The 25,667-nt window shown below is 37.7% G+C and overlaps 1 protein-coding gene across 1 annotated transcript in view; it reads left to right on the top strand.

Moving 5' to 3' along the window:
* The window catches only part of DNAH11 (dynein axonemal heavy chain 11), a 4,606,558-nt gene that overhangs the window by 1,420,560 nt on the left and 3,160,331 nt on the right, over positions 1-25,667 (top strand). The window contains exon 32 of the mRNA XM_044065542.1: positions 23,832-23,992. Within this exon, the coding sequence (XP_043921477.1) occupies positions 23,832-23,992 (161 nt within the window). The remainder of the gene's footprint in view (positions 1-23,831; positions 23,993-25,667) is intronic.

Here is a 25,667-nt window from a genome sequence, read left to right as displayed (position 1 = left end):
CTGTGTTTCCATGGAGACAAGCTATATGTAAGAGCAATTAATCTTGAGTGTTCAGAGCATTCTTTGCTGAGGGAAACGTAAAATTTAAAGGTACAGGGGTAAGCAGTTCAGTGAAAAATAAAGTTCAAAATTATTGCAAGTGAATAAGAGATAGCAGCTTCCCTAGCAGCCTTAATACTTTAAATAAAACTAAATTATACACTGTTCTATTAAATGTATTAAAGATAGCAAGTGCACTTTTTCTTAGGGCTAAAAGTTATTTTTTTCTAAAACCATAAAAGCTGTTTTTTCACATCTAGGAGGGGAATAGGGATAAAAAAGAAGAGACAGCCATCAGTGTAAGTGGGTTCACAGGGTGTAACATGCACATTAGCATGAATAACTTCAGTTTTAGGTTATTTAATGCCTGTGGGTGCAGCTGTGGAATTTGGGGCAGTCATTCCTATCTGGAGGGTTAAACTTCAATGTTTGAAGATCTACACAGTATTATATGTTTATTCTACGTTAATATGTTATGTGGTGTTCTGAAAATGTATTTATTTTTTGTTTGAAGGTTTTTGTTAAAATAAGAAGTCTTGACAAATGTGACATAGGTTCAAATGGAGATGATAAAAAACAAATATATAAAATATCAGCCTGTGAAACATTAGTGTGTGCATGCAACTCAAAAGTTGGAAATACACATTCAAAAAACTGTCATGTATAATAAGTGGGAACAAAAACTTTTATCATAATAGGTATACTATTCATATTATTTTGGAGCATGAATGGCCTTACAGGTATAGACAAAAATGTAAAGAGTATTGAACTATATTAGGAAGTGCAGAGTGAAAATAACAATGTTGCAGGAGACACATTTGGAAAGAAATGGACATGCACATTTGATAAAGAAAGTATTTTAGGACAGGTATTCACCAGAATATCAGGGACAAATGAAAAGGTAATAATTATACTGAGGAGCTCCAATAGTGATAGAAGAGAAAAAAAAGATAATAATGGTAGATTTGTAGTAGTAGTAAGGGGCTATTGGCAAGGGAGGAGGATTACACTGGCATGTCTTTATATTCCACCAAAAACTGCTATTATGGAGCTTGAGACATTTTTGGGAAAAATCAGCTTTCTGCAGGGAATATTGCTTATAGGTGAGTACTGCAACTTGATTTGCAACAGTGAGAATGTACCAGGGAGACCTAAAAGGGAAAATATAACAAAAGAGGGTAGATTTCTGAATACATTTATGAAAATATTTGGTATGGAAGACGCGAATTCAGTAGTTAGAACTCTGAGAGAATTTTCATATTATTCTCCAAGGTATAATAACTTTTTTAGGCTAGATAGCAATTATATTTCACTGGGAACATGTACATATAATTGAAAGCTTCAGCATACATCCAAATAACTATTTCAGATCATACAGTAGTAAAAACTAAGATAAAAATGCAGGGTAATGAAGTAAAAATGAGACACTATCAATTTCCTCCTACCTGTTAAAAAGAGAAGAATTTAAGGAATAGGTAGTGGAAATTATTCAAGAGTTATTAGGGAAGCTAGACATTTCTTCTGAATTTATAACTAGTGAGTGGAATAAAATGAAAATTGAAAAATAGAGTAGAAATAAAAGAGAAAGAGATATAGTTAAGAAGTAATATGAAGGGTTCCTATGATATAATCGAAGACGCAATCCTTCGAATGAATCTTGATCAAACTTGAAAGCACGAAACAGCGAAACAGCATATAAGCAATTTCATTCCCTGGGAAAGAAATTGCTTGGCTGCCTCCGCTACTTTGCTGTCTTCGCCACTGTAGTGTGATCTTGGAGTTGGTATATTTAAGTGTGGGGTGTGTGGGGGCACAGCCCCCCACATCAGGGGGTGTGGAGGGTGTAGCCCCTCCACTTTATGTAATGTTTTGAAGTTTTTATTTTTATTTTTTGCGGAACAGTGATTTTTCCCTGGGGGAAAAACATCGCTGTTCCGAGTGTTCAGGATTGTAAGCTTTCGCTTACATGGGGGTCAATAAATCAGCGTTCGCTTTTTTAAGTATTCGCTGATTTAATATAGACCCAATATGAATTATTTAGATGGGCTGACAAAGGTTAAAGTACTGCAGAATAAGACAAAATCAAACAGAACAAGAAGAGGCACAACTGTAGAGTGCTAAAGTGAAAATAGGGGAGTATCTGGATAGTAACCATGAGTTTCGAATGATTGCTGTTAAGCAGCTATTTTTGATAACTTCAGTGCACAAAAATGTTCAGCACAATGACTTTTGCAACAGAAAGTGGAAAGGGTTGTTGCCAGAGCTAGGGAGCTTATAACAAGAAAAATAACCAGAGATCCTGTGGAGGTATTATTGATATTTTGGAAATTTTATGAAGATGTGTGTAAAACAGAGAATCATGAAAATCAAGAACTAGCACAAGTGGAAATATTTATGGAAGACTTCCATATGCCAGGGTTAGAGGTAGATGTAGTTAAGATATGAGGGGATGAGATAAAAACAGTGATGTATATTCATTCTGAAGAAAAGTCTCACTCTTCCAGTGTGAAAGTTTGGAAATCAGCAGGGAAGAAAGTGAAAAAGATCTGGAAGGCTTTTATTAACAGTATATTAAAAGAAGGCAAAGCACAGACATCTTGGAAGAAAGCTATGGTGACTGAAAAATCTAAAAATATTAGACCAGTCAGACTCAGCTATATATAGGTCCATTTCAATGTTAAACCATGATTATATATGTCTATACTAGCTGGCAGAGGTGTTGCCAAAATTGATAGATATGGATCAATGTGTTTTTTTTTTTGAGGGAAGGCAAAATTTAACATTAGTAGGACAGTGATGATCCAGAGGTATGCAGAATATAAGAAAGTACCATTTTTGTTGGTGGGGCTTGATGCAGAGAAAGCATTCAGTAGAGTAAGCTGGGATTTTATGAGTAGGGCAGTGGAATATTTTACCTTCCCTGATACAATAATACGGTTAATTAGGAAGATATATGAAGGATTTGAGGCAAGAATTAAAGGGGGGGGGCCTCTTTAGGTTGTATCTGAATGAAGGAACCAGGCAAGGGTGTTCTCTGTCCTATTTGTTATTTTTTTAGATTCAGAGCCATTGGCAAAGAAAATAAGGGACTTAAAAATTCAAGGATATAATTGGTATGGTAATCAAGAAAAGTTTTTTTTCAGATGATATTTCTTACCTGATAAATCCAAAAAAGGATATCTCAGTGGTATGGAACATTTTGAGACAGTTTCAAGTATTTTTGAGATATAAAATTAGTGAAGATAATTTTTGGCAATAGCCTTTGTTTTATGTATCCACACAGGAATTGGATCTGCAATATCCGTATTTATGTGAACACAGTAAGACAATATATTTAGGAGTATGGATTGAAAAAGTTTCTGTTATGGCAACTAAGAATGTGTGGGAAGAGACTTAACAAAAAAAAAATAATAGAAAAACTGAGAAACTGTAAGCTTTTCTTTATGGGTGTAGATAAAAGGAGTGAAAATGCAAGTTGAGGACAATAATTAATAAATAATTTAATTTATATAGGAAGGGAAGAAGGCAAGAGTTAAGTGGGATAAGTTGATCCTTCCAATAGAACTAGGTGGTTTAGGGTTACCTGATTTGAAGAGGATATTTTAGAGCTACACAACTAAGGCTCATATATATAACACAAGCATAAGTTTATTATTCAAAGTGGCAAGGGACGATTATGAAACATGGGGAAAATTCAGGAAATAATTTGAGAGTGTGATTGTGGCTGCAGATCCTTAAGCAGAATAATAACATCCATTACAGAATATTATATTCATAAAGCAGAAGAAAGTATTCTAAGAACTAAGCTAACATGAGAAAAGGGATTTTGCTGATAGGGGTGACTTGAAAGTAGGGGTCCAGAGAATAGGCAAGAAGGGGTTGAAATTTAGTGGAGGAAAACTAGCAAAGGAACAAATAACTAGAGAAGGAACAGTGATAGAATGGGATGAGGCCAAGAAGACATTTGGACTGTAGACTAGAGACAGTCTTTCCTACCAGGGATTGATGTCAGATTATAGGCAAAGAGAAGGAGATAGGGGACCTGTCTTGGTAGAGTCTTTAGTTGAATCTAGAACAGAAGCTGCAGGTGAAAGGGGGTAATTAGTAGGGCATATAATATATTGCACAATAACTATAAGATTCAATCGGGGGGGTTAGAAAACATTGAGAAGAGAGACTGAATAAACAATTTATAAGGGAACAGTGGGAGGGCATGTGTATGGCTTCCAAGTATGCAACAAAATCCAGAAGGTTTAGGATTTTTGCTTAGATATGTATGCTTAGGTATTTTTATACCCCCAAGCAGACTTCAAGTGATTTTTTTCTCAGGTAGATGGCAAATGTTGGAAGTGTGATGGGAAGAAAGAGGTAACTGGGAATATATATTTTAGGAATGTAATGAGTTGGCACATTTAAAAAATTCCCTACGGAGTACTTTGTCAGAGATATTGGGTGAGCAAATGGATGTAACTAAGGAAATGGGACACAGGATCTGAATTGCCTAGACATAGTAAGGCCTTGTTAAGTTTAATTCTGGTGGCTGCCAAAAAAGCAATTACTCGAAAATGGAAATCAAAGTCTAAACCATCTGTATTTGGAGTATTGAATACTGTAACAGAGGTAAAAAAACAGAAGTGGGTCTTTAGAAATGGGAAGGAGCAAACTATAGAAATAACAATTTAGGGAGCAATACATGCAAAGTAATGTTCAGAAAGAAGAGTGAATTTTAAGGAAAAGCAGGAATTGAGCAATTTATATGATGTCAAATTGATGTTTATTAAGCTGGAAATTGATGGTGTAATGATGAATGTTGTTAGTGCATATGTTCCACAAGTTGGGTGTGCAATGGATGAGAAAGAAAAATTTTGGAGCGAGTTGGATGAAGTGGTGATGAGTCTACCCAAGGGTGAGAGACTGGTGATTGGAGCAGATTTCAGTGGGCATGTTGGTGAAGGGAACAGAAGGGATGAGGAAGTGATGGGTAGGTATGGTGTTAAGCAAAGGAATGCAGAAAGTCAGATGGTAGTGGATTTTGCGAAAAGGATGGACATGGCTGTGATGAATACGTATTTTAACAAGAGGGAGGAGCATAGGGTGACATACAAGAGTGGAGGAAGATGCACACAGGTGGATTATATCTTATGTAGAAGGGCCAGTCTGAAGGAGATTGGAGACTGTAAAGTGGTGGCAGGGGAAAGTGTAGTTAGGCAGCATAGGATGGTGGTTTGTAGGATGACATTGGTGATCAAGAAGAGGAGGATGAGTGTGAGGGCAGCACCAAGAATTAAATGGTGGAAATTGAAAAAGGGTAATTGTGAGGTGATGTTCAGGGAAGAGTTAAGACAGGCACTGGGTGGCAGTGAAGAGTTACCGAATAGCTGGGTAACTACAGCAGAGCTAGTAATTGAGATGGCTAGAAAGGTGCTTGGTGTGACATCTGGAAAGAGGAAGGAGGACAAGGAGACCTGGTGGAGGAATGAAGAAGTACAGGAGAGTATGCAGAGAAAGAGGTTGGCGAAGAAGAAGTGGGATTGTGAAATAGATGAAGAAAGTAGACAAGAGTATAAGGAGATGAGGTGCATGGCAAAGAGAGAGGTGGCGAAGGCTAAGGATAAGGCGTATAAAGAGTTGTATAAAAGGTAGGACACTAAGGAGGGAGAAAAGGACCTGTACCAATTGGCTAGACAGAGGGACCGAGCTAGTGCAGCAGGTAAGGGTGATAAAGGATAATGAGGGAAACATACTCACAAGCGAGGAGAGTGTGTTGAGCAGATGGAAAGAGTACTTTCAGGGGTTGATGAATGAAGAGAATGAGAGGGAGAGAAGGTTGGATGATGTGCAGATAGTGAATCATGAAGTGCAGTGGATTAGCAAGGAGGAAGTAAGGATAGCTATGAAGAGCATGAAGAACAGAAAGGCTGTTGGTCCAGATGACATACCTGTGGAAGCATGGAGGTGTTTAGGTGAAATGGCAGTGGAGTTTTTAACTAGATTGTTTAATGAAATCTTGGAAAGTGAGAGGATGTCTGAAGAATGGAGAAAAAGTGTTTTGGTACCGATTTTTAAGAATAAGAGTGATGTGCAGAGCTGTAGTAACTACAGAGGGATAAAACTGATCAGTCACAGCATGAAGTTATGGGAAAGAGTAGTGGAAGCTAGGTTAAGAAGGGAGGCGATGATTAGTGATCAGCAGTATGGTTTCATGGCAGGAAAGAGCACTACAGATGCAATGTTTGCTCTGAGAGTGTTGATGGAGAAGTACAGAGAAGGTCAGAAGGAGTTGCATTGTGTCTTTGTGGATTTAGAGAAAGCATATGACAGGGCCTAGGGAGGAGTTGTGGTATTGTATGAGGAAGTCGGGAGTGTCAGAGAAGTATGTAAGAGTGGTACAGGATATGTACGAGGGTAGTGTGACAGCGGTGAGGTCTGCGGTGGGAGTGACGGATGCGTTTAAGGTGGAGGTGGTATTACATCAAGGATCAGCTCTGAGCCCTTTCTTATTTGCAATTGTGATGGACAGGTTGACAGACGAGATCAGACAGGAGTCCCCGTGGGCTATGATGTTTGCAGATGACATTGTGATCTGTAGTGAGAGTAGGGAACAGGTGGAGGAGACCCTGGAGAGGTGGAGATATGCTCTAGAGAGAAGAGGAATGAAGGTCAGCAGGACTAAGACAGAATATATGTGTGTGAATGAGAGGGAGGATAGAGGAATGGTGCGGATGCAGGGAGTAGAGGTGGCAAAGGTGGATGAGTTTAAGTACTTGGGATCAACAGTTCAGAGTAATGGTCAGTGTCGAAGAGAGGTGAAGAAGAGAGTATAGGCAGGATGGAGTGGGTGGAGAAGAGTGTCAGGAGTGATTTGTGACAGACGAGTACCAGTAAGAGTGAAAGGGAAGGTCTACAAGACGGTAATGAGACCAGCTATGTTATACGGGTTGGAGACAGTGGCATTGTCAAAAAAGCAGGAGTCAGAGCTTGACGTGGCAGAGTTGAAGATGTTAAAATTTGCACTGGGTGTGACGTGGATGGACAGGATTAGGAATAAGTATATTAGAGGGTCAGCCCAGGTTGGAAGGTTTGGAGACAAAGCCAGAGAGGCAAGATTACGTTGGTTTGGTCATGTGCTGAGGAGGGATGCAGAGTATATTGGGAAAAAGATGCTAAGGATGAAGCTGCCAGGTAACAGGAAAAGAGGGAGGCCTAAGATAAGGTTTATGGATGTGGTGAGAGAGGACATGCAGGTGGTTGGTGTGACAGAGCAAGATGCAGAGGACAGGAAGAAATGGAAACAGTTGATCTGCTGTGGCGATCCCTAACGGGAGCAGTCGACAGAAGAAGAAGATATGATGTCAAATTGATAGTTATAAAAAGAAATATATGTGATATAAAATGTATGTAACTGGAAAGATCTCAATATCGTTTGTTTTCTTTTATATTAATGTATGTTTGCATATGTCTTAAGTGATAATTTAATAAAGGTATTAAAACAAAGAGTAATTCCTTCTGCTTATTAACAATTGCCTTCCTATTTTGTGCATCTGTCCTGTTATTGTACTGGTGATTTGCCACTAGGTTCTGAATATTTCTTTAAGAAAAGGGCACATTCCCCCTTTTTTGTAGGAAAAAGGCATATTAGTAACATGTAGTACTTTTTCTTTTTATTGATCTGATCTTGATTTTTGTGACATGCTTGTCTGACATACTTTTGCAGGATATGCATATACCAGAAATGCTGCAGTTCTTCCTTTTAAGTACATACAGACATAGTGTAATGTTTTTAGACATCATTACCTGAACATTTTATTGAGCATTCTGTTTCTTCATTCACAGTCGGATCATAATAACTTGGTTGTACTGTGTAGTTGTTTCACCAGCACAACTGAAGATAAATGAAAACAATGTTTCTGTTCTTGATACTACTGTTAGGTTTGTTACGGTGCCTGATGGATCTTTGTCCTAGGGTTTGGCACAGAAGATGACATTGTTAACAGTACCATACCTGTGCATTAATGATAATTAGCTGTCTTTCTTTAATCTTGCTTTACAAATGTGTTTGATTCATTATTCATATAAAATGCTCAATGTATTGATAGACTATAACTGTAAGGCAAAAACATAATACTATGTATAGCTTAATTGCATTATTGTATTTGCATGAACTGAGTCACATAAGCTCTACTGTTTTTTTTAAGTGACCCTTGCCTTGGGGAAAATTGGTCTTTGATTAGTCCGCTTACTGGATCAACAAAATAAATCAATGAAAATAGATGTAGCCGTTCTATTAGCAGCACTGGATTTCATAGTTTTTTCTTGTTTATGTAGTAAATTTGTGAGGTGATACTCCTTTATATTATACTTTGTCATACCAGCATAGCTGTAGCACAAAAAAAGAAGAAAAAGAAAGAAACTGCATCAGTAAGTAACTGCTGCCTTGTGTAGCTGAAGATGAGCAAAGTAGTTAACACACTGTGATTAAGTTGTGGTTTAATTCATCACATGGTGTGATGTGCAGTTAGATGTCATGCTAAATTCTGATTCACATATGGACATAGAGTAGTTAAATTATAGACAGTATTAACAGGTATGCAGTAGCAGAAAAGGAAAAAATAAATTGTTACCTCTTTATAAGGATCTTATTTTCTCAGGTGCAGAGTTTATATACTGCTAGCTGTCGTATCACAAAGTCAAGAATGCAAGGTCTTTGAATAGTAACACAATGAGGACACCAGCCTGTGACTGATGCAAATATTTCAGCTGCAAATCTTATTTCTAAGTACCAGTAGCTGATTATATACCTTGTCAAGTATTGCAGCATGAATTGCTTCCTGTTACATGGTCTTTTACAGAGATTTATACCATGTATCTTGGCACATGATCATTTCCAATGACATTTCTTCTCAACATGTAATGTATGTTATGTGTTCCTGATTGCATGTAACGTCCTGCCACAGATGGAGTTTTCAGCTTTTCCTTGCAGCCATTGTTCCTTCTATGTTTTTTTTTAAACACCATGAGTGGATGGTCACAGAGCCTATGCAGCTAAGCTGGCCAGCATGGATTTTTTAAGTTAAAAAAGAGAGAGGAAAGAGAACCAAAATGTATGCTTCACTGATATCAGCCTTAGACTTCATCCTTATTTATCATAAATGCTGGCCATACAATCTACTGCAATATTCATAATCTTTATTTTGTACATCTTTGTTTTGCATGTAATCTTTTCCATTGTGATAACTGGCAGATAATTCCAGGTAAGTTCATGATGTAGCTCAACAGTAAATCATGTCTGCCCGACAGTTTTCCCAACTCTTTCAAAAAAAAAATCTTCCCCTTTCTTCTGTTGCTACTTTTTTTTGTTTCTGTTTTGTTTTACTTTCGGGATTTAATTTTATAATTTGGACCGGAAATTTATAACTGAGTCATAACTTGTGGCTTACAGAGGATATCATAAAGGCAGTATGCTTGTTTTTCATATCATTGTATGAATCTCTTCTTGGTGATTATTACAGGGTTTACTTAATGAGAAATTTCAGTCATTCCACCCTATCCTACAATTTTACCTTACATTTGTTTAATAGACAAATATATGTAATACATTTGAAACTTTAATTTCATATTACACTTAATACAACATTATTTTGCTGTCAGCTAAAATGTATGTGAGGATGTGTTTTCCACAAACCATAGTGATGTAAAAAAATTACTCCCAGTTCAGAGAAAACCACTTACTGGTAAATGTAACCAGTGCTAGCTGATTACTACTAGTATTTCTCAATTTCCTGGAACAAATAAAATAGTACAGTTGATTGCAAGATACAAACTATACAAATGCTTGCACTGGAAGTAATATTTTGCACATAAATTATAGAAATGTGTTAGTTGTATCTGTAAAGCACTTACTTAACCAGCAAACAAGTGACTGATACTTGTCTTCAGCCAAAGAATGAGTTACTAGATAAGAGCCATTATGATAATAGTCTGCAATATATGAAGTAACATGTCAGTATATTTTGATCATTAAGACAAAAAAGGATGTTGCAGCTTGTTCTAGCAAGAGATGTTATTCATAAACTGATGGTCCTTTCGCACATTCATTCTTGCATTCATCTCCCTATGTCTCCATTGAAACCAAAATATAAAAAAGAAACACAAAAACACATTCCTAATAATCGCTCCAGTAAACTTTGTCAAGTATTGTAAAATTAACACTTTATTACAAAATGAGATACAATCAACTATGATGTTCCCATTCATTCATTTATTTCCCAGTAGCCACTGTATCCCGTTGAGGGTTTCCCTGGTACCCAGTGGGTAATAATGAAGAGATCTAATCTCGCATGAGTAACAGACATAAACTGCGCACCCACCCACACACTGACGCCCACATTCGCTTGTACAGTGTGACGCACATCTCTGGATGGTTTGTAGAATCACCAGCTCAACTTGATACATGAAGATACTTGTCTGTGTATCAGTAAACAGAAATCCATATTCAGAATTGCTGTTGATAAAGAGCAGACTTTCTCCTTATCTTTGTAAAATCAGACTCCGCAGTCTGTTTACTATGTGTGAGTGACATCTTGCTTGCATTTGCTTATCTGCCTTGTGAGTAAGTCATTGGTTCATTTCATTAATATTGATACAATGGGCAATGAAATTGTCTCTGTAGTCATATATAAGAAGCACATAACCAAACAGAGTGAGACCAAGATATGAGGGCACAGTCAGCTGCAGGCAGTAGTCAGAGAATATTTCTAAGATTAGTCTGAGCACTAACACTTCAAAAAGAGGAAGAAATACGTGGAGTCAAGGAAGAATGGCAGTGTTTCAGAACAGCATGTGTGAAAATGATAACACAGTTATACAGCTGGGCCAGGTATAGATATAAGGTACATAAGGAAAGTAGATGGTAGAATACAGAAGATCAGGAAGTAATCAGAAGAAAGGAGAAATGCAGCAAGATGTATGAGAAAGAAAAGATGGATCAGGCAAAGTGGGAATACTGGTTGGCTAATGAGGTAAAGAGGGCAGTCACATTGACAAAGAACAAGGCATTAGGGGAACTCTACCAGCTTCTAGGAGGTGATTGCAGCAGATGGCACCAAGAAGCTCCATTAATTGGAAGGCAATGACAGAAAGCTACCGAAGATAGCCGGCAGATGTCATTCCTAAGGGATATAGCAACTGTCTGCTCACCAGTCCAGAGGACATCTGGGGCAGGTGGGAAGAGTACTCAAAGAAGCTTCAGAATGAAGGAAAAACCTACAGAAGGTGTACCAATGCATGCACAGCCTACACTGAAAGAGGAAGGAGAACCAATAATAGAAGTACAAAGTGCGCTAAGGAAGATGAAGTCATTCCAGATATGATGATGATGTCTGGGGCTTTGGGGGAGAAATGACTTTTGAGAATACTCATTATAGTATGGAAAGAGAGAGAGAGAGAGAGATATCCCAGCTGCCTGGACTAGCTGCATTCTAGTTCTGTACAAGGACAAAGGAATATAGAGTTGTATCAAACTCCTGCTACACTGATTGAAAGTACTGAGAAGGGTGACTGATAAATGCACAGAGTAGTAGAAACTATGATGGGAGATAAGCAATTTGGATTCAGATCAGGATGCAGTGAGACAAATGGTGAAAATGAAGCTGGAGATGAAGAAAAAGTTTAATTGGGCATTCCTAGACATGGAGCAGGCATGCGGCAGTGTCATAGGTGAATACTAGGCTAATTGCCTGAAAGGGCCATTGTGAACCTAGTTAATAACCCAAAGATTGAATCAATCCATGTACTTTGTGTCTGTGAGGTGAAGACCATAACCTTTATGCCAAACCCATCCCCAACCTAAAGGTCCCAAGAAAGCTGATTTGGACAGCCCTGCGATAGTCTGAAATCCTGGAAACATTGGTAGAACTAATGCAGAGTATTTATTTATTTTACATTTGTTTACTGGGGATATCGAACTGGGCCATTGGCCCTTTTTCTGTGGAGGTGGGGGGGATCTCTGTTACAAAAACACATTACAAACAATATGAGAAATTGATAACAATCAAGACTGCATAACTTTGATAGGAAATAGTTTATACATAAACAATAAAAATCAAGGGAGTAATGTAAAGTGGAAAAAAAGAAAGCTAACAAACTAGCAGGAAATAGCTTGTGCCATCATAGAGAAATGACTCAGTAGATAAATATCATTGTTTTGGTGGTAAATATTTATGAGATATATGTATGGTATATGAACAAGAATATGGCTGATTGTTGCTGTGCTAGTGTTACTTGTTATAAACAGTGATAGCTGAGGCAATATTGAGGTGAAGTACAAGAAGGAGGGAATATAATGAAACTGTAGGAAGCTTGAGATAGGAATATTAAAATAGGAGCAGTAGTGAGCTTGAGACAGGTAGAGAGAAATTGGAATTCCAGGAGAGAAGGGATAGTTTGGATGTTATAATTTAGAAAGAGAAGAGATATTTTACAAGGAAGGACAGAATGATCAGCCTGCATTAGTGCAGGAGCAAAGCCAGTTTTTGGTTAGGTGTTCCTTAAGAAGTTATTTAAATGCGGATGTGTTGCTAGAATTTAGTACTGTCTGAGGCATGGAATTCCAGAACTTGGATATTTGGTGGTAGAATACAGAGTTACCATAACAATTATTAGATTTAGTTACTTTGAGTAGTAGTTTGTTAGAGTATCTTAGTGGCTTGCCATTTGAGTAGGGCTGCACTACGTTCTTGAGTGCTGGACAGTTGTCTGGATGGTGGAAGATGGAATGCATGAAAGTTTGTTGGTTGAGGGACAGGAGATTGAGTAGTTCAATCCAATTTAATTTATGAAGTGCTGTGCAGTGATGTGATCTGTAAGGGAGGTTAGTAGCAAATCTTGCAATTTTGTTATAGCAGGACTCCAGTTTGTTTAAATCTGATTTTCTGAGATTAGTTAATATTGGTGAGGCATATAGAAGGGTATAGAGTAGATGTGTCCTAGCTATGGAATGTCTAGTGGCCTCGGGTTAGGTATGGTTTGACTCTATATAGTGAGCCTAGCTTAAGGTGGACCTTCTTGATAGTTAGAGCCAGATGTTTGTCAAATTTTAGGTTATTGTCAGTTGTGACTCCAAGGAATTTGGTGTACTGGTGAGGTTCAATTTTAGTTTTATTGGCTGAGTAGATGGTGAATGGGGGAGAGTTATCAGGAACTTTGCTATCAATGAAGAGCATAAGCTTTTGTTTTATTTGGACTGAGTATGAGTTGAGAGTCTGAGAGGTATTTTTCAATGTCTTGGAAAGATTGTTGGGTTGTTTGTAGGAGTTCTGGTAGGGAGACTGCTGAACATATGAGGGAGGAGTCGTCTGCGTATTGAATGATGGTTGCATGCTCGGTGGCTGTGCTGGGCCTGTTGGTGAATATGGTGAAGAGCAATGGAAAGCAAATTGAGCCTTGGGATACTCCTACTGAGACTGGTAATAGGATGAAGAGTTCATGTTTCCACTTAACTGCCTGTTTGTGGTCAGTTAAGTAGCTGAGAAACCAGAAGAGGGCTGGCTAGGTTAGATTTAAGAAAGCTAGCTCATTCAGTAGCTTTTGGTGGGTTACTTAATCAAAGGCCTTAGACATATCAAGAAAGATAGACGAGACAAGCTGGTTGTCATTTCTAAGCTGGTTGATTGAGTTTGTAAAACTAACAAGGTCAGTGGTTGTACTGTGTTTAGGTCTGAGGCCATGTTGAGATGTAGCTAGGAGATTATTGCTTAGTAGATAGTCAAGGAGTTGTCCGTGTATGCAGTTTTCAAGAATCTTGGCTATGGGTGGGAAGAGGGCAATTGGCCTGTAGTTTGAGAACTCGGTAGAGGAGCCGCCTTTGTGAAGAGGAATGATATAAGAGACTTTCCAGAGTTTGGGGATATACTGCTCAGGGTTTATTGGGAGAAATATAGGGTAGGAGATGCCATCAACTGCTAGCTTTAGAAATTTATTAGGGAGTTGGTCAGCTGTGAGGGAGGAGGGCTTAAGCTTGGAAAGATGATTTTTGATGGTATTGGTTTGAATTGGTTTGACTGAAAAGGAAATGAGGGTTCTGCCTAATTCATTAGGAAGGGATACAGGGGTCTTGCTATGTACAGGAACCCAGTGACAAAAGTGAGAGCAGTATTTGGACTCAAAGATTCCCATTTTGAATATCTAAGGCCATTCCTTTTTTTTATTATTCTTATCATGGGAAACAGCTTACTTCCTCTTTTAGAGCATATTCTACTAGGGCAGTAGCCTCCTCCACACTTTATTTATCTATTTATTTATTTTACATTTGTTAACCGGGTTAGTCTGGCTGAGCTTTTGGCTCATTTTCAGCAGAAACCCGAGGAGAAAAGCTCCTCAGGACTAGAAAACAATTTATTAAATTTTAGTAACATAGTAGTAACAATCAGCTATAGGATCTTACAAGCAGAGACATGGAGAGGAAAATGCTCCTCACGCAATTCACTTATACAGAGTATTACCAATTGGCAGACAAGTATGTGAGTTGTTACAAACAAGGTTTTAAACAATTAGCAGAAGAAAACGTGACTAGTTACAATATAATTTAAGCTGCTTAGAGCACAATAGTTAGGCAGATGCTTATTTAAAGTGGGTAGGATCTAGTTGTATAGGAGTTTGGAAACAAGAAAGGAAAATAAGAATGGCTAGTAGGAGATGTAGGGGAGGTAAAGTATAGGAGACATTCTAGACAGGTAGGTTGTTTTGAGACTGTAAGAATTAAGAGTGGTAGGAGACAGAGGAAAGGAAGAGGTAGAAGAGGGAGGAGAGTAGTGTTAGAGATACATTAAGAGTGAGGTGGTGTCATAGGTGAAAGGATGGTGGTTTCAGGGTGGTTGGCTACAGTGGTAAGACCACTTTGTTTTTAGGTATTTCCTTGTGGCTAATTTGAAACTTTTGCTATGCTGGAGGGATTTTATTTCCAAGGGGAGTTGGTTCCAGGATGTAGCTGGGATATAGTTATAGAGATAGCAACCTATTTTGGTTTTGAGTTTGTAGATGTCTAATAATTCTTGATTTGAGCTGCGTAGCATCCTAGCAGGGGAATATTTGGATATGATAGTGGAGAGGCTGGGGCAGAAGGAGGGTAGATAGAGGACAGAGTGGATGATTTGTAGTTGGTATAGTTGGAGCATCTGAAGGAATTCTATCCAGTCTAGTTGCTGCAGTGCTAAGCAGTGGTGTGACTTGTAGGTTTGGTTAGCTGCAAATCTGGCAATCTTATTATAGGTAATTTCAAGCTTGGAAATACGTGCAGAATTTAGGTTTGTGAATATGTGATAGCTGTACAGGAGTGTTGGGAGTAATAAAGCCTGAGAGAGAGTTATTCAGGCAGTGTTAGTTAAGTATTTCTTGCTACGGAAAAGGTGTCCAAGTTTCTGATGAGTTCTTTTTACCGAGTTAGTAATATGGAGATCAAACTTAGCTGATTATCTATTGTAGCACCTAGCAATTTAGTACTAGATTCAGCTGAGATGATAGTGTTGCAGGATAAGATGGTAAATGTACTTTTGAGTGTGGTGATGTTTTTAGGGAGGACGAGTAGGAACTTAGTTTTTTTTTGGATTAAGTATTAGTTTGTTATCACTAAGCCAAGTCTCAGTGGTGTGGAAGGATGCCTGGGTAGTTGAGTGGAGCTCAGTTGGGTTGTCAACAATGGTTATAACAGTTGAGTCATCAGCATATTGCACAAGATATGACTGGGGACAAGAGGAGTAGAGCAAGTTGGTGAAAATATTACAGAGTAGTGGTCCAAATATGGACCCTTGGGGGACTCCCATTTGTACAGTGAGAGGGGAGGATAGTGCAGAGAGCCATTTAACTGATTGCTGGCAGGTAGAGAGATAGCTGGAGAACCAGGAGATAGTAGGGAAAGAGAAATGTAAGTTAGTGAGTTTATCTAGAAGGACTGGGTGAGAGACAGTGTCAAAGGCTTTAGAAAGTTCAAGGAATAGGCATGAGACAAGTTTATTCTTATCATGTGCTAGGGAGACTATGTTGATGAATGATACGAGTGCAGTAGTGTGGAATGCGGAAACCATGCTGTGTGGGTGTAAGAAGGTTTTCTGGTCTTCTATTCACACTTTTACTACACATTATAAGTTGGATTTGTTTTCTAGGGCTAGAGGAGGTTTTGCTATGTCCATCGTCCATGTCATTTTAGACTGTTCCTCAGTTACTTGTTCCTCTGCCCCCTCTCTTCATTAACTTTAGTACTCTACCTTTTATAAGGAATACTGCAGCAGTGATCTTGGAAGGACACAGTACAGTTGTGGAAGAACTTACCATAACAGTAGATGTCCTTCTGATCACTCTTACAGGATTCTGTCCCTCCCTCCTTCCTTTTTTGATCGTCTGAGGGATGCCTTTTCTTTTCTTTTCTTCTTTTCTTGATGGACATGTACATACATATATAGTTACCTCTACTTCTGTTCCTTTTATTCTCCTGGGCCAAGTAAGTTATGAGGTTTTTAGCATTTGTGCATCCCTTATGTACTTCCACCTTCAAGTCTAGATCATGTATCAGATGTACAAGGTGTAGAAGGGCACAGACTTTGGTATACTGTCCAGAACTACAACTACCTTTGGAAAGATATCCCTGTTGTAAGGAATACTGCAACAGTGATATCTACTGTTATGGTAAGTTCTTACACAACTGTACTTTCTTATTCCTTCTGTTCCTGGAATTTCCTTATATCCATAGGCTACTCTCCTTAGTGTAAGACGTTTTAATCTAAGTTTCCTCTGTCCTGTTATTACTACTGCAGGTAGAAATCCAATAATGGCAATTTATTTCTATGAAGTCTTGCTGGGGTACCCCTTCTTGTATTCTTTTCCAGGTTTCTTAGTTCATTTGATATTTCTGTCACATCTTTTATACTAAATTCCTCATCCTCTGTTTTCCAATTTCTTGTGGTAGTTTGTTTAAGTACTAGTAATATCAGTATTGTTGTGGCCTGGTAGTATCTTGGTTCACCTCTATCTGGAAGCCAGCTTAGTAATATCATAAGCTTATTCAATGTTCTATCTCTTCTTTGTGTTATCCTAAGAGCTTCTAGGACATTGTGTTTCAAGTTTGAATGTTTTTGACATTCCCCAAAGATATACTCCCAGTTCCCCTTTTCTCCTCAGTTACATTTCCAACACTAGTTCCCCAATAATAGGAACTTTTTTTCATTTACTTGGTGTGTAATGTAGGCATTTCTATGCAAGTATTCAGAATGGCATATCTTGGAGCTAAACATAACCCTCCCCCCTACACTGGTCAACTGATAGTTGTGTTTCTGACTTACTGTTCCAGTTCATTCTAAGTTTATCATCATGGTCTAGATGATTATTTATTAGTTATCTGTATGCTGTGGATAATATCGTATTTCTTGCCTCATCTAACCTTTTCTCAGTTATTAATGTTATCACCTGTTGTTGAAGATTTTTTTATCTTTTTAAATCTGTTTGTATTCAGTCACTAGTCCCATGTAAACCAATATATCACTATTTGTTAATTAAATTTTCTCTTAGCCTTAGTCCAGTTTAATATAATACAGATCTGCTCCTAATATCTAGGTTCTTTTTAAGCGCCTTCAATCATGTTATAGCTGTTGCCCTCAATTTTACACCCTTTTTTTTAGTCAGCAGAAATCCTATTGGTGCTATTTCTTCAGTCTAGTCAGATACCTTCAGCTGCTATAGAAATCACTTTAAAGTGTTGATTATGTATTATTCAGCATATTTATCTTCTTCCCTTTTCTCAGTTTGAGACCAAAACCCCACACTTTTCTTTTCAAATTGCTTTCCCCTTGAGCTTCAATCATTTGTTTCCATTTTAGTTTATAATTTTTATTTTGTGTGGAGTATATTATTTGCAGCTGTATGGCCAAGAAATTCCAAGATCCTCGCGTTCAATGGGAGAGAAGTAGTTTCTCCTGTTGTACTCTTTTTGTTTACCTTACTAAACATTTTTCTCCCAAATTATATTGTTTAAATAGATTAGGCTGCCCAGTATACAATGTGAAGAGCACCAAACAATTTTAATTCCCCGTATTTTACTTTTCTTGTCCATAAATAGCATTCCCATTTCTTTAGCTTGTGTTATCTTTTGTTTAGTTTCCTGTCACATGTCTTTGGCAGCTTGGTTCACTTCTCATTTATCCAAATCCCCAAATAAATCCTCTTGTCAAGAGAGTGATGGAAAAGTATTAGGTTGTTAATATGTTAATAAGTGTGGACTTAACATTCTGTTTATGTCCTTGGATGTAACATAATACAGATAATATACCTTCTGTAGTAAACTAATGAGATGTGATGTAATATACTATTTCTGTTTATTACTTCAGGTGCTGTTGGCTTACATTTCCTTTTAAAACAGTAGACTCATGCCATCATCTTTAGATTTGTTTTTTGACTGTTGTTGATATCTCCTTATGGTACATTACAGTTATATGCATCACCCATATTGAGAAGGTATGTAAATAACTTAGGGATGCTGCAGAAAGAAGGCCACTACTCGTCTCAGATATCTAGTGTGGTTACTGGAATAGACTGTGTTAGGACTGTTAGGTCAGATCTTGTGAGCATCTGTTCACTGGATGTAAAAATATCCAATAATGGACATTTTAAATTATTTTAAAAAGAAGAATAAGGTAACCTGAAAAAAACATCACAGCATTAAATATGGCAACTGTGAGTTGTCAGGGGGCACAGCTTGTCAGGGGCAGGGGTGCTGAGTCTTAAGTTGTTAATGGTGAGACAAAGATGTTGTTCTGGTGCTGGTAAAATAACAGCATGGCTTTAGTCATTTGCAACTATCCACAGTTTCCCCGTTGTTAGGTCACACATTCAGGTTATTTTGAATTTGTATTTATTTTCCCTTTCCTGTACCACTGCTCCATTAGATCTGCATATTTTTCCAATACAAGTTTAAAATATCCAGTAGGGTTTTAAGACCAGTGTTTTTTAAATCTTTTTATGGCTTCAGCACCATGTTTGCAAATGGAATATTTATTCCCAATGTTCCTGAGCAACCTGACTTCTCATCATGGCTTCCTTATCTTTCTGCATCCTTTTTTAGAGAGAATGCTACTTGTTGTACATCCCTACCATTCCTTTATTTTAATTGCAGTATAAATATTATTCCATCACAATGCTAACACCATCATAAATTGAAAGTAAATGAAGGAGGACAGAGAAAGATGCTGTAAAGAGAAGAAGATGTAAAAAAATATTGATTTCCATTAACTTTCTCATATCTATAAAAGGTAGACCACTATGTATTCATATTAAATTCAGGTAACAATGCCCCCAAAAGCACTCTTTTAGTAACAATTGAAGTTCTTTTTTCAGAATTAGTAAAGTTATCCAACATATCTAAGAGGAGTCCTTCAGGAGCAAATGGAATATATTTTGGTGCTAAACTTGTATTGAGTTTGAGATTGAACAGTGTTGTTAGGGGTGTTGCTAAATCATGCTTCATGCTATATGCTGTTTAAGATGCATTCATGGATATTGTTACGAACCATCGATGGAGTATTTTTATCTTTTGATAGCACTTTTAGGACTTGGTCTTGTGTGATAGCTGTAGACGAGCCAGTTTCAGGTGTGTCTTCAGAGACAGATGGAGTGGAGGGGAGGGAAGAGAAGGGTAAAGTTAGAGCTAAATTTATCAGCCAGTAGGTTTGTTGTGTCTTCATTATCAGTATAGGTAACATTGTTCAGAGTCAGCTCAGCACGTTGTTGTGATGTGCTTTTGAGATTGTTTGTAACTAAAAAATGCCTTGCGATTGTTGATGGCTTGGGTAGCTATTTTATCCACAAACTTGGCTTCGGTCGGTTTTATGTTCATTCCAGTGACAAGGGCTCTAACTTTCTGGAACTTTACTTTTGCTCAAGATTGTTTTCCCGTTTTATTATAAAGCTTGTGATATTATGATTCCACCATGAGGGTTTGTTTCTGGTGGGTTGCCCTGAACTTGTTCCTATGAGGTACAGCTGCATCTATGCAGCTGTTACATGGTGGTATAGTGTGGTGGTGTACATTTCTGCATATTCAGTGAAGTTAACTGGGTTTGGAGGAGATTTGAAACTTGCCAGCATATCACTTAGGAGTAGGTAGTTTGCTTTTAAGAAATTTCTAAAGGTACCTTGGGTGGAAGGGATTTCTGGTTTCACTTTTATTTCAAAGGAGACTGCTTTATAGTCAGACCTAACAAGTGAAGAATAAACTCAAGAAATGGTGCAGGATGCTCCCATATTAGTAAGGACAAAATGAAAGATGTGATTCCCCCTAGAGGGTACTCAGTTGTTCCTGGGCATTTGTATCAACACAGTCCAGGAATCTCTGAGCTTGTGCACTGGTGGTGGTATAGGTTTCCCAGTCTGTAGGTGGATAGTTTAGATATCCAAGGAAAATGGTATTGGCTTTAATACTGAGTGATTCTGTTCTTGTCAATAAACTTGTCTTTCTTTTGTGTTAGAGGGAGTTCTATAGCTAGCTAATATATAGTACATGACCTTTCTGATGATTATTTGGACATGAAGAAGGTCTAGTGTATCATGCTGTTTCAGCAGCCTTGATGTGTGTCTTTTCTGTATGCAGATAGAGACGCCTCCACTTTTTTCCCCTGCTGTGCAGTAGCTGGTCTAAACATGTGGAAGGCATTATAGCCTATACAGCTGGATTGCTGTTTGCTACTTTAAGCCATGTGTCAGTCACTACACAGGCATCAGTGTCTTCCAGATTAAGAAGGGCTTGCAGGGAATGGAGTTTCTTGTTTAGGCTCTGAGCATTAATCATTAACACCTTCATATTTTCCTTTGCATGCTTCATTATGTTGGCAGGTTTATAAGGTTGTCATTGCCTAGAAAAGACACTATCGGGGTGGACAATATCTTTGCCAATAATCGAAAGTCTAGAGAGGACAGATGCAAGCCATTCTTGGTGAAGTACCATGGTCTGTCAATCATATCCTCCCAGACTGACAAGTATTGGAAGCCCCTTTGAATGACACCAAAGACCTAGCCAATTACTGAAGTCAGTTATTTTTTGCAAATATTGTGGCATCATCCTTGGAAAAGGTAGAATGCTCCTCAGTGCTAGGCATCAGACAAGCAGCTAACCATCACTCTTTCCTTGCTTAGCCTGGTAAAAAGCACATCTCTATGTTTTACAGTGGAGTCACCTATAACAAGAATGTTTGGTTGTGTTGATGCCTGCCTGCATTATGGGCTCATATGTGTGACTTTGGGACTCTTTCTGTTATGTGAGGAAGTAGGTTTAATTTGCTGAGTATGCTTTGTGCCTGTGTTGTATTTTGGAAGTCGTTTAGGTTTGGATAAGTTTATCGTTAGAACCTAAACATATTATGGATTATATTTATTATGATGGCCTTGGAGCGGTGTATTGTGTGGTGTACTGCTGATGATTTTGGTGTTTGAGTTTACTGTATGTGAGATTTATTTCCTCCAAGAATATTATATATGTACATCTATCTCACAGGGTTATGCTGTTTGAGTAATAGATGTCTCAAAAAAAGGAAGTCTTTTAGGAATTGGTCAACTTTGGACATCTATCAGGATATAAGATGAAGGATATACGACTAAAAAAAGGAAAGCCAAAACTGTAAATATTCAGTTTAACCTTATTAACTTGCTGGACACTTGGTTGTTCTTTCTTGGGGACATTTGAACATTTAAATATCTAGGAATCCAAGTGTTCTCCTGATTACTTTAGATAGTTAAACTTATTTTTAACAACACTTTTCTCAACTCTCGAGAGCTAGTTCAAAGATGGAATAAGATTTATCTAGACATACAACAGAGAATTCAGGCAGTAAAGTGATTTCTGCTCCCATTGATATATATTACTCACATAGGCTGCCTTTATCCTCACCCCTAGGGCCTTTGAAAATGCTGAAGTGGCAAGTTCAATTATTTGGGCTTTATTTAAGCTTAGACTCTCTTGAGATATTCTAACCCTTCCTGCAGACTTTGGTGGTTCGTGCCTGTCAGACTTTTAATTTTACTTGGGTGCAGGCAAATTAAAAATGTTCAAAACTTTGGACTCCATAAATGTTGATATGCATTGGAAGAAAATGATGATCAACCAAACAGGAGAACTTAAAACTTTTTTTTTTCAGTAGGACAATGGAAAGCAAAGGTTGTCCAAACAACATTAGCACAACCTTGCACAATATAATACTCGGTTTCTGTTTCTGCTTAGTATGCTGAGTTCATTAATGGTCTAGAATACTTCTGTACTGAGTTGATCTTGCATCAGAAGTAAAAATCCCCTATACTTAGTCGGACAAAAAAATAGTGTTTAGGTTGGAAGCTGTCATAAATAACATGCCGTACACTGGGACAAGTCAAGTGGTATGGTCAATTTCAGATGAAACCTGTAGCGAAACCTGAAGGACTAGAAAAGCAATCCAGTGTGCATTTTGTAGTTGAACACAGTGTAGTGAAATTGTAGCCAGATGGCATATTTAAAAAAGATAACACAAATGAACAGACTGGAAGTTATGGACAGTGTGGAATATATACAGCTTTATCATCTACCATCCTTGTACTAGGGCATAAGGTAGAAAAATAGTCGGTTTACGTTGCTCTTTGTAACTAAATACATGGCAGGTATTTAGATGAGGCTGCAGTAATGGTGGTAGCTATCTTCAATACTGCATGAACTCTGCAGTGTGTTGTTCAAGGTCAGTGGCTCCTCAACATCTGTTTATGTGCACAAGTTAAGAATTTTCAACATTTTTCATTGTCATTTTTCTGTGCCGTAATGTAGTGTAGCGACATAATGTTAATACATTTGGGACTTTTTTACATCATTGTAATAAACTCAGGCCATTTAGCAGAGATTCTATTAAAAGTTGTGCCTTAGTGTCTTCAGTAACTCAGGTGAACATGGCATTGAACTTAGGTCACTGAATGGATCATAATACATAAAGCAGTATAAACAATATATAGGAAAATGCATAGTGATACAATGTAGTCAGTACTTTGTAGTACAGTAGACTTTAACTCCTTTGCTTGTATGTATGTGTGTTCACTAATCTCGTTCTGAATGTTGTATAGTGTAATTTAAAAACAAACATAGATGGATGATGTTCTGACTGTGATACACAAGTTCAAATAGCAGTTCAGACACTAGATGAGGTAGGCAGAGAAGGTTGGGAATAAGCAGGCAGTGCCAGCTCAGCCATCCGGGGGGATGGGGGTTGGAGTGATTGGTGGTTAGCCAATCACTGTCCTGCAACGGGCGGTTTGCACAGCTCCATAATAGCCAGAACTGTGAATGTTGGCTTGGCGAGTCCCAGCTGGTGACAGTAGCCCTCAAACAGTGTGGATGTAAGCATGCATTTGTGTAGGGAGGACATAAACCAGCCTGCTGTCATGCCAGTTCTCCTATCAGCTACCAGTGTGGGGTAAGCACCTTATTAGAAGCACCCCTGTTTCCAGGGTGCTGGTGAAGGCAAAAGCAGCCTCCTTGGCTGCCTTGTATGATGGGCCCCATTGCTTGGCTTTCTCTCCTGTACTATGAATATCTAATATGGCGGAATGAACATGGTCAAGGCTCATTGATAGGCAAGCATAGAGGGAGAACATTTATCGGAAAAAATAGTTTTCAGAGAAAACCAGCACATCAGTTATAATTCAGTAAACACAAAGACGTGGTAAATTCATTGGCCAATAACAAAACTAAAAATGGATGTTTGATTTGATTAATATGCTAATGGATGATATTCTTTTTCCACCAGATAACCAGCTCTCAAGCCTTTGCATGGTTGTCCCAACTGCGCCACCGCTGGGATGATGTTCAGAAGCACTGCTTTGCAAACATATGTGATGCTCAGTTTCAGTATTCCTACGAGTACCTTGGCAACACCCCCCGTCTGGTGATCACCCCACTGACAGACAGGTGACTGTATATAACCATATTATGTTTAGTGCATTACTTAAATCTGAGGCTAGCTAACCAGGCAGAAGCTGCATTAAAAAACTTGGTAGTATGCATTTATGCATATATGGGATGAAGGGAGTTGTTTGTTTTTCAGACAGCCATAAAGTATTCAGGCATCATATTGTGAAAGGAAATCAGCAGTGTAACATGAATTAGAACATATACTGTGCTGTTTTCTTACCTAGTTAATCTACTAATATCTTTTTTCCACCTCTTGCTTTTCATAAATGTGCTTGCTGGAAAAATTGCAAAAGTACTTTTAGTTTGAACTTTATGTAAATAATAGATAACATTACTTTGTTCATGGTATAGTAGCATTTAGTTTTTAGTATAATTTGTGATTTATATATTTGTGTGTAGTGTGTATATGGTTGTATAAACATCTCTGTCTCTCTCTCTCTCTCTCTATATATATATATATATATATATATATATATATATCTATACACACGTGTGTGTGTGTGTGTGTGTGTGTGTGTGTGTGTGTGTGTGTGTGTGTGTGTGTTATGTGTATGTGTATTTTGTATGTGTATAATGTTGATTTGAGGCTTCTTATCTTTTAAGATGCGTGTATTATGTTTATATGCAAGTTTTTCACCATTTTGTTTCTTCTTTATGTACTCGTGGAAAGCTGTTTTGCTCCAGGTGGATGGGATAACTCAGTTTTCATTTAAAATATATCTTTGTTTTTTTTTCCACTGGCAAGTAGAAACCACCAGCAAACCATTAATTCACTAATAGTATTAAATAGATGTATACAACTTAGCCACAGATGCTGAACTGCATTGTGTCAGAACTTTTCAGGCTGATGAATTTAATAGTCAGTTTAACTGTCGCTGCTTCTTCTGTGGTAGTAAGAGCGAGACATTTACAAAGTAAAAGAAAATTTGCTTTTATTAATTTTTTCCACAATTCCAGATGTTATAGTGTCCTTTTCCTCCAAAGCATATTTGCATACTAACAACACATTCACTATCCAGATCTTTTGAGTGACTATTACTTTTCACATGACAATTACTGTAACCAACTCGAGTAGTGCTGGAGGAAGATTGTATCGGTCATTTCCATTTATGTAACATTCTCAAAAGGACAATCTTGTATTTCAGTAGTTACTACTGGATAATTAGGCTGATTGTGATACTTATTGTGGTAAGGATCCTTACTCTAGTGACACAACAGATGAAAAAGCCAGTGAAGTACATGAGTACAGGGCAGCCTTGTTTTGTATATTAGCAAACATGTTAATGTAGGAAGTTTTGTTCAGTGTTCTTATGTGTTTGGAACTTTTTTATTGGGCAGTATTTTCAATATATTTATTGTATTTTGGTGTCAGACTTAAATCACACTAGAACAGTTTCCTTTTAACGGGCAACCAAATGAACATGTCTGTCAGTTGCAGACATAGTCACTGACAAGGTTTAAGTCCCACAAGTACAGTTACCATATTAAGAGAAAAATATGTGAGCAAGTGTACTGTTAATTTTTAGACATATGTATAATATTTTGTAAGACAAAAATAAATATACCAAAAAGTCATTAAGTTCATGTGCATTGCATGTAGAAAGTGCAGTATAATACAAGTGATGAGTCCATATATTCTTGTATCTCACTTAAGACTTTGTCAAATAGCCAG

This window comes from Protopterus annectens, chromosome 3.part0 (genome assembly GCF_019279795.1).
Source record: "Protopterus annectens isolate FY-2018-M chromosome 3.part0, PAN1.0, whole genome shotgun sequence".
NCBI classification, from domain to species: Eukaryota; Metazoa; Chordata; order Ceratodontiformes; family Protopteridae; genus Protopterus; species Protopterus annectens.
The sequence above is the reverse complement of the archived record's forward strand: the minus strand, read 5'-3'. Positions and strand labels throughout refer to the sequence as shown.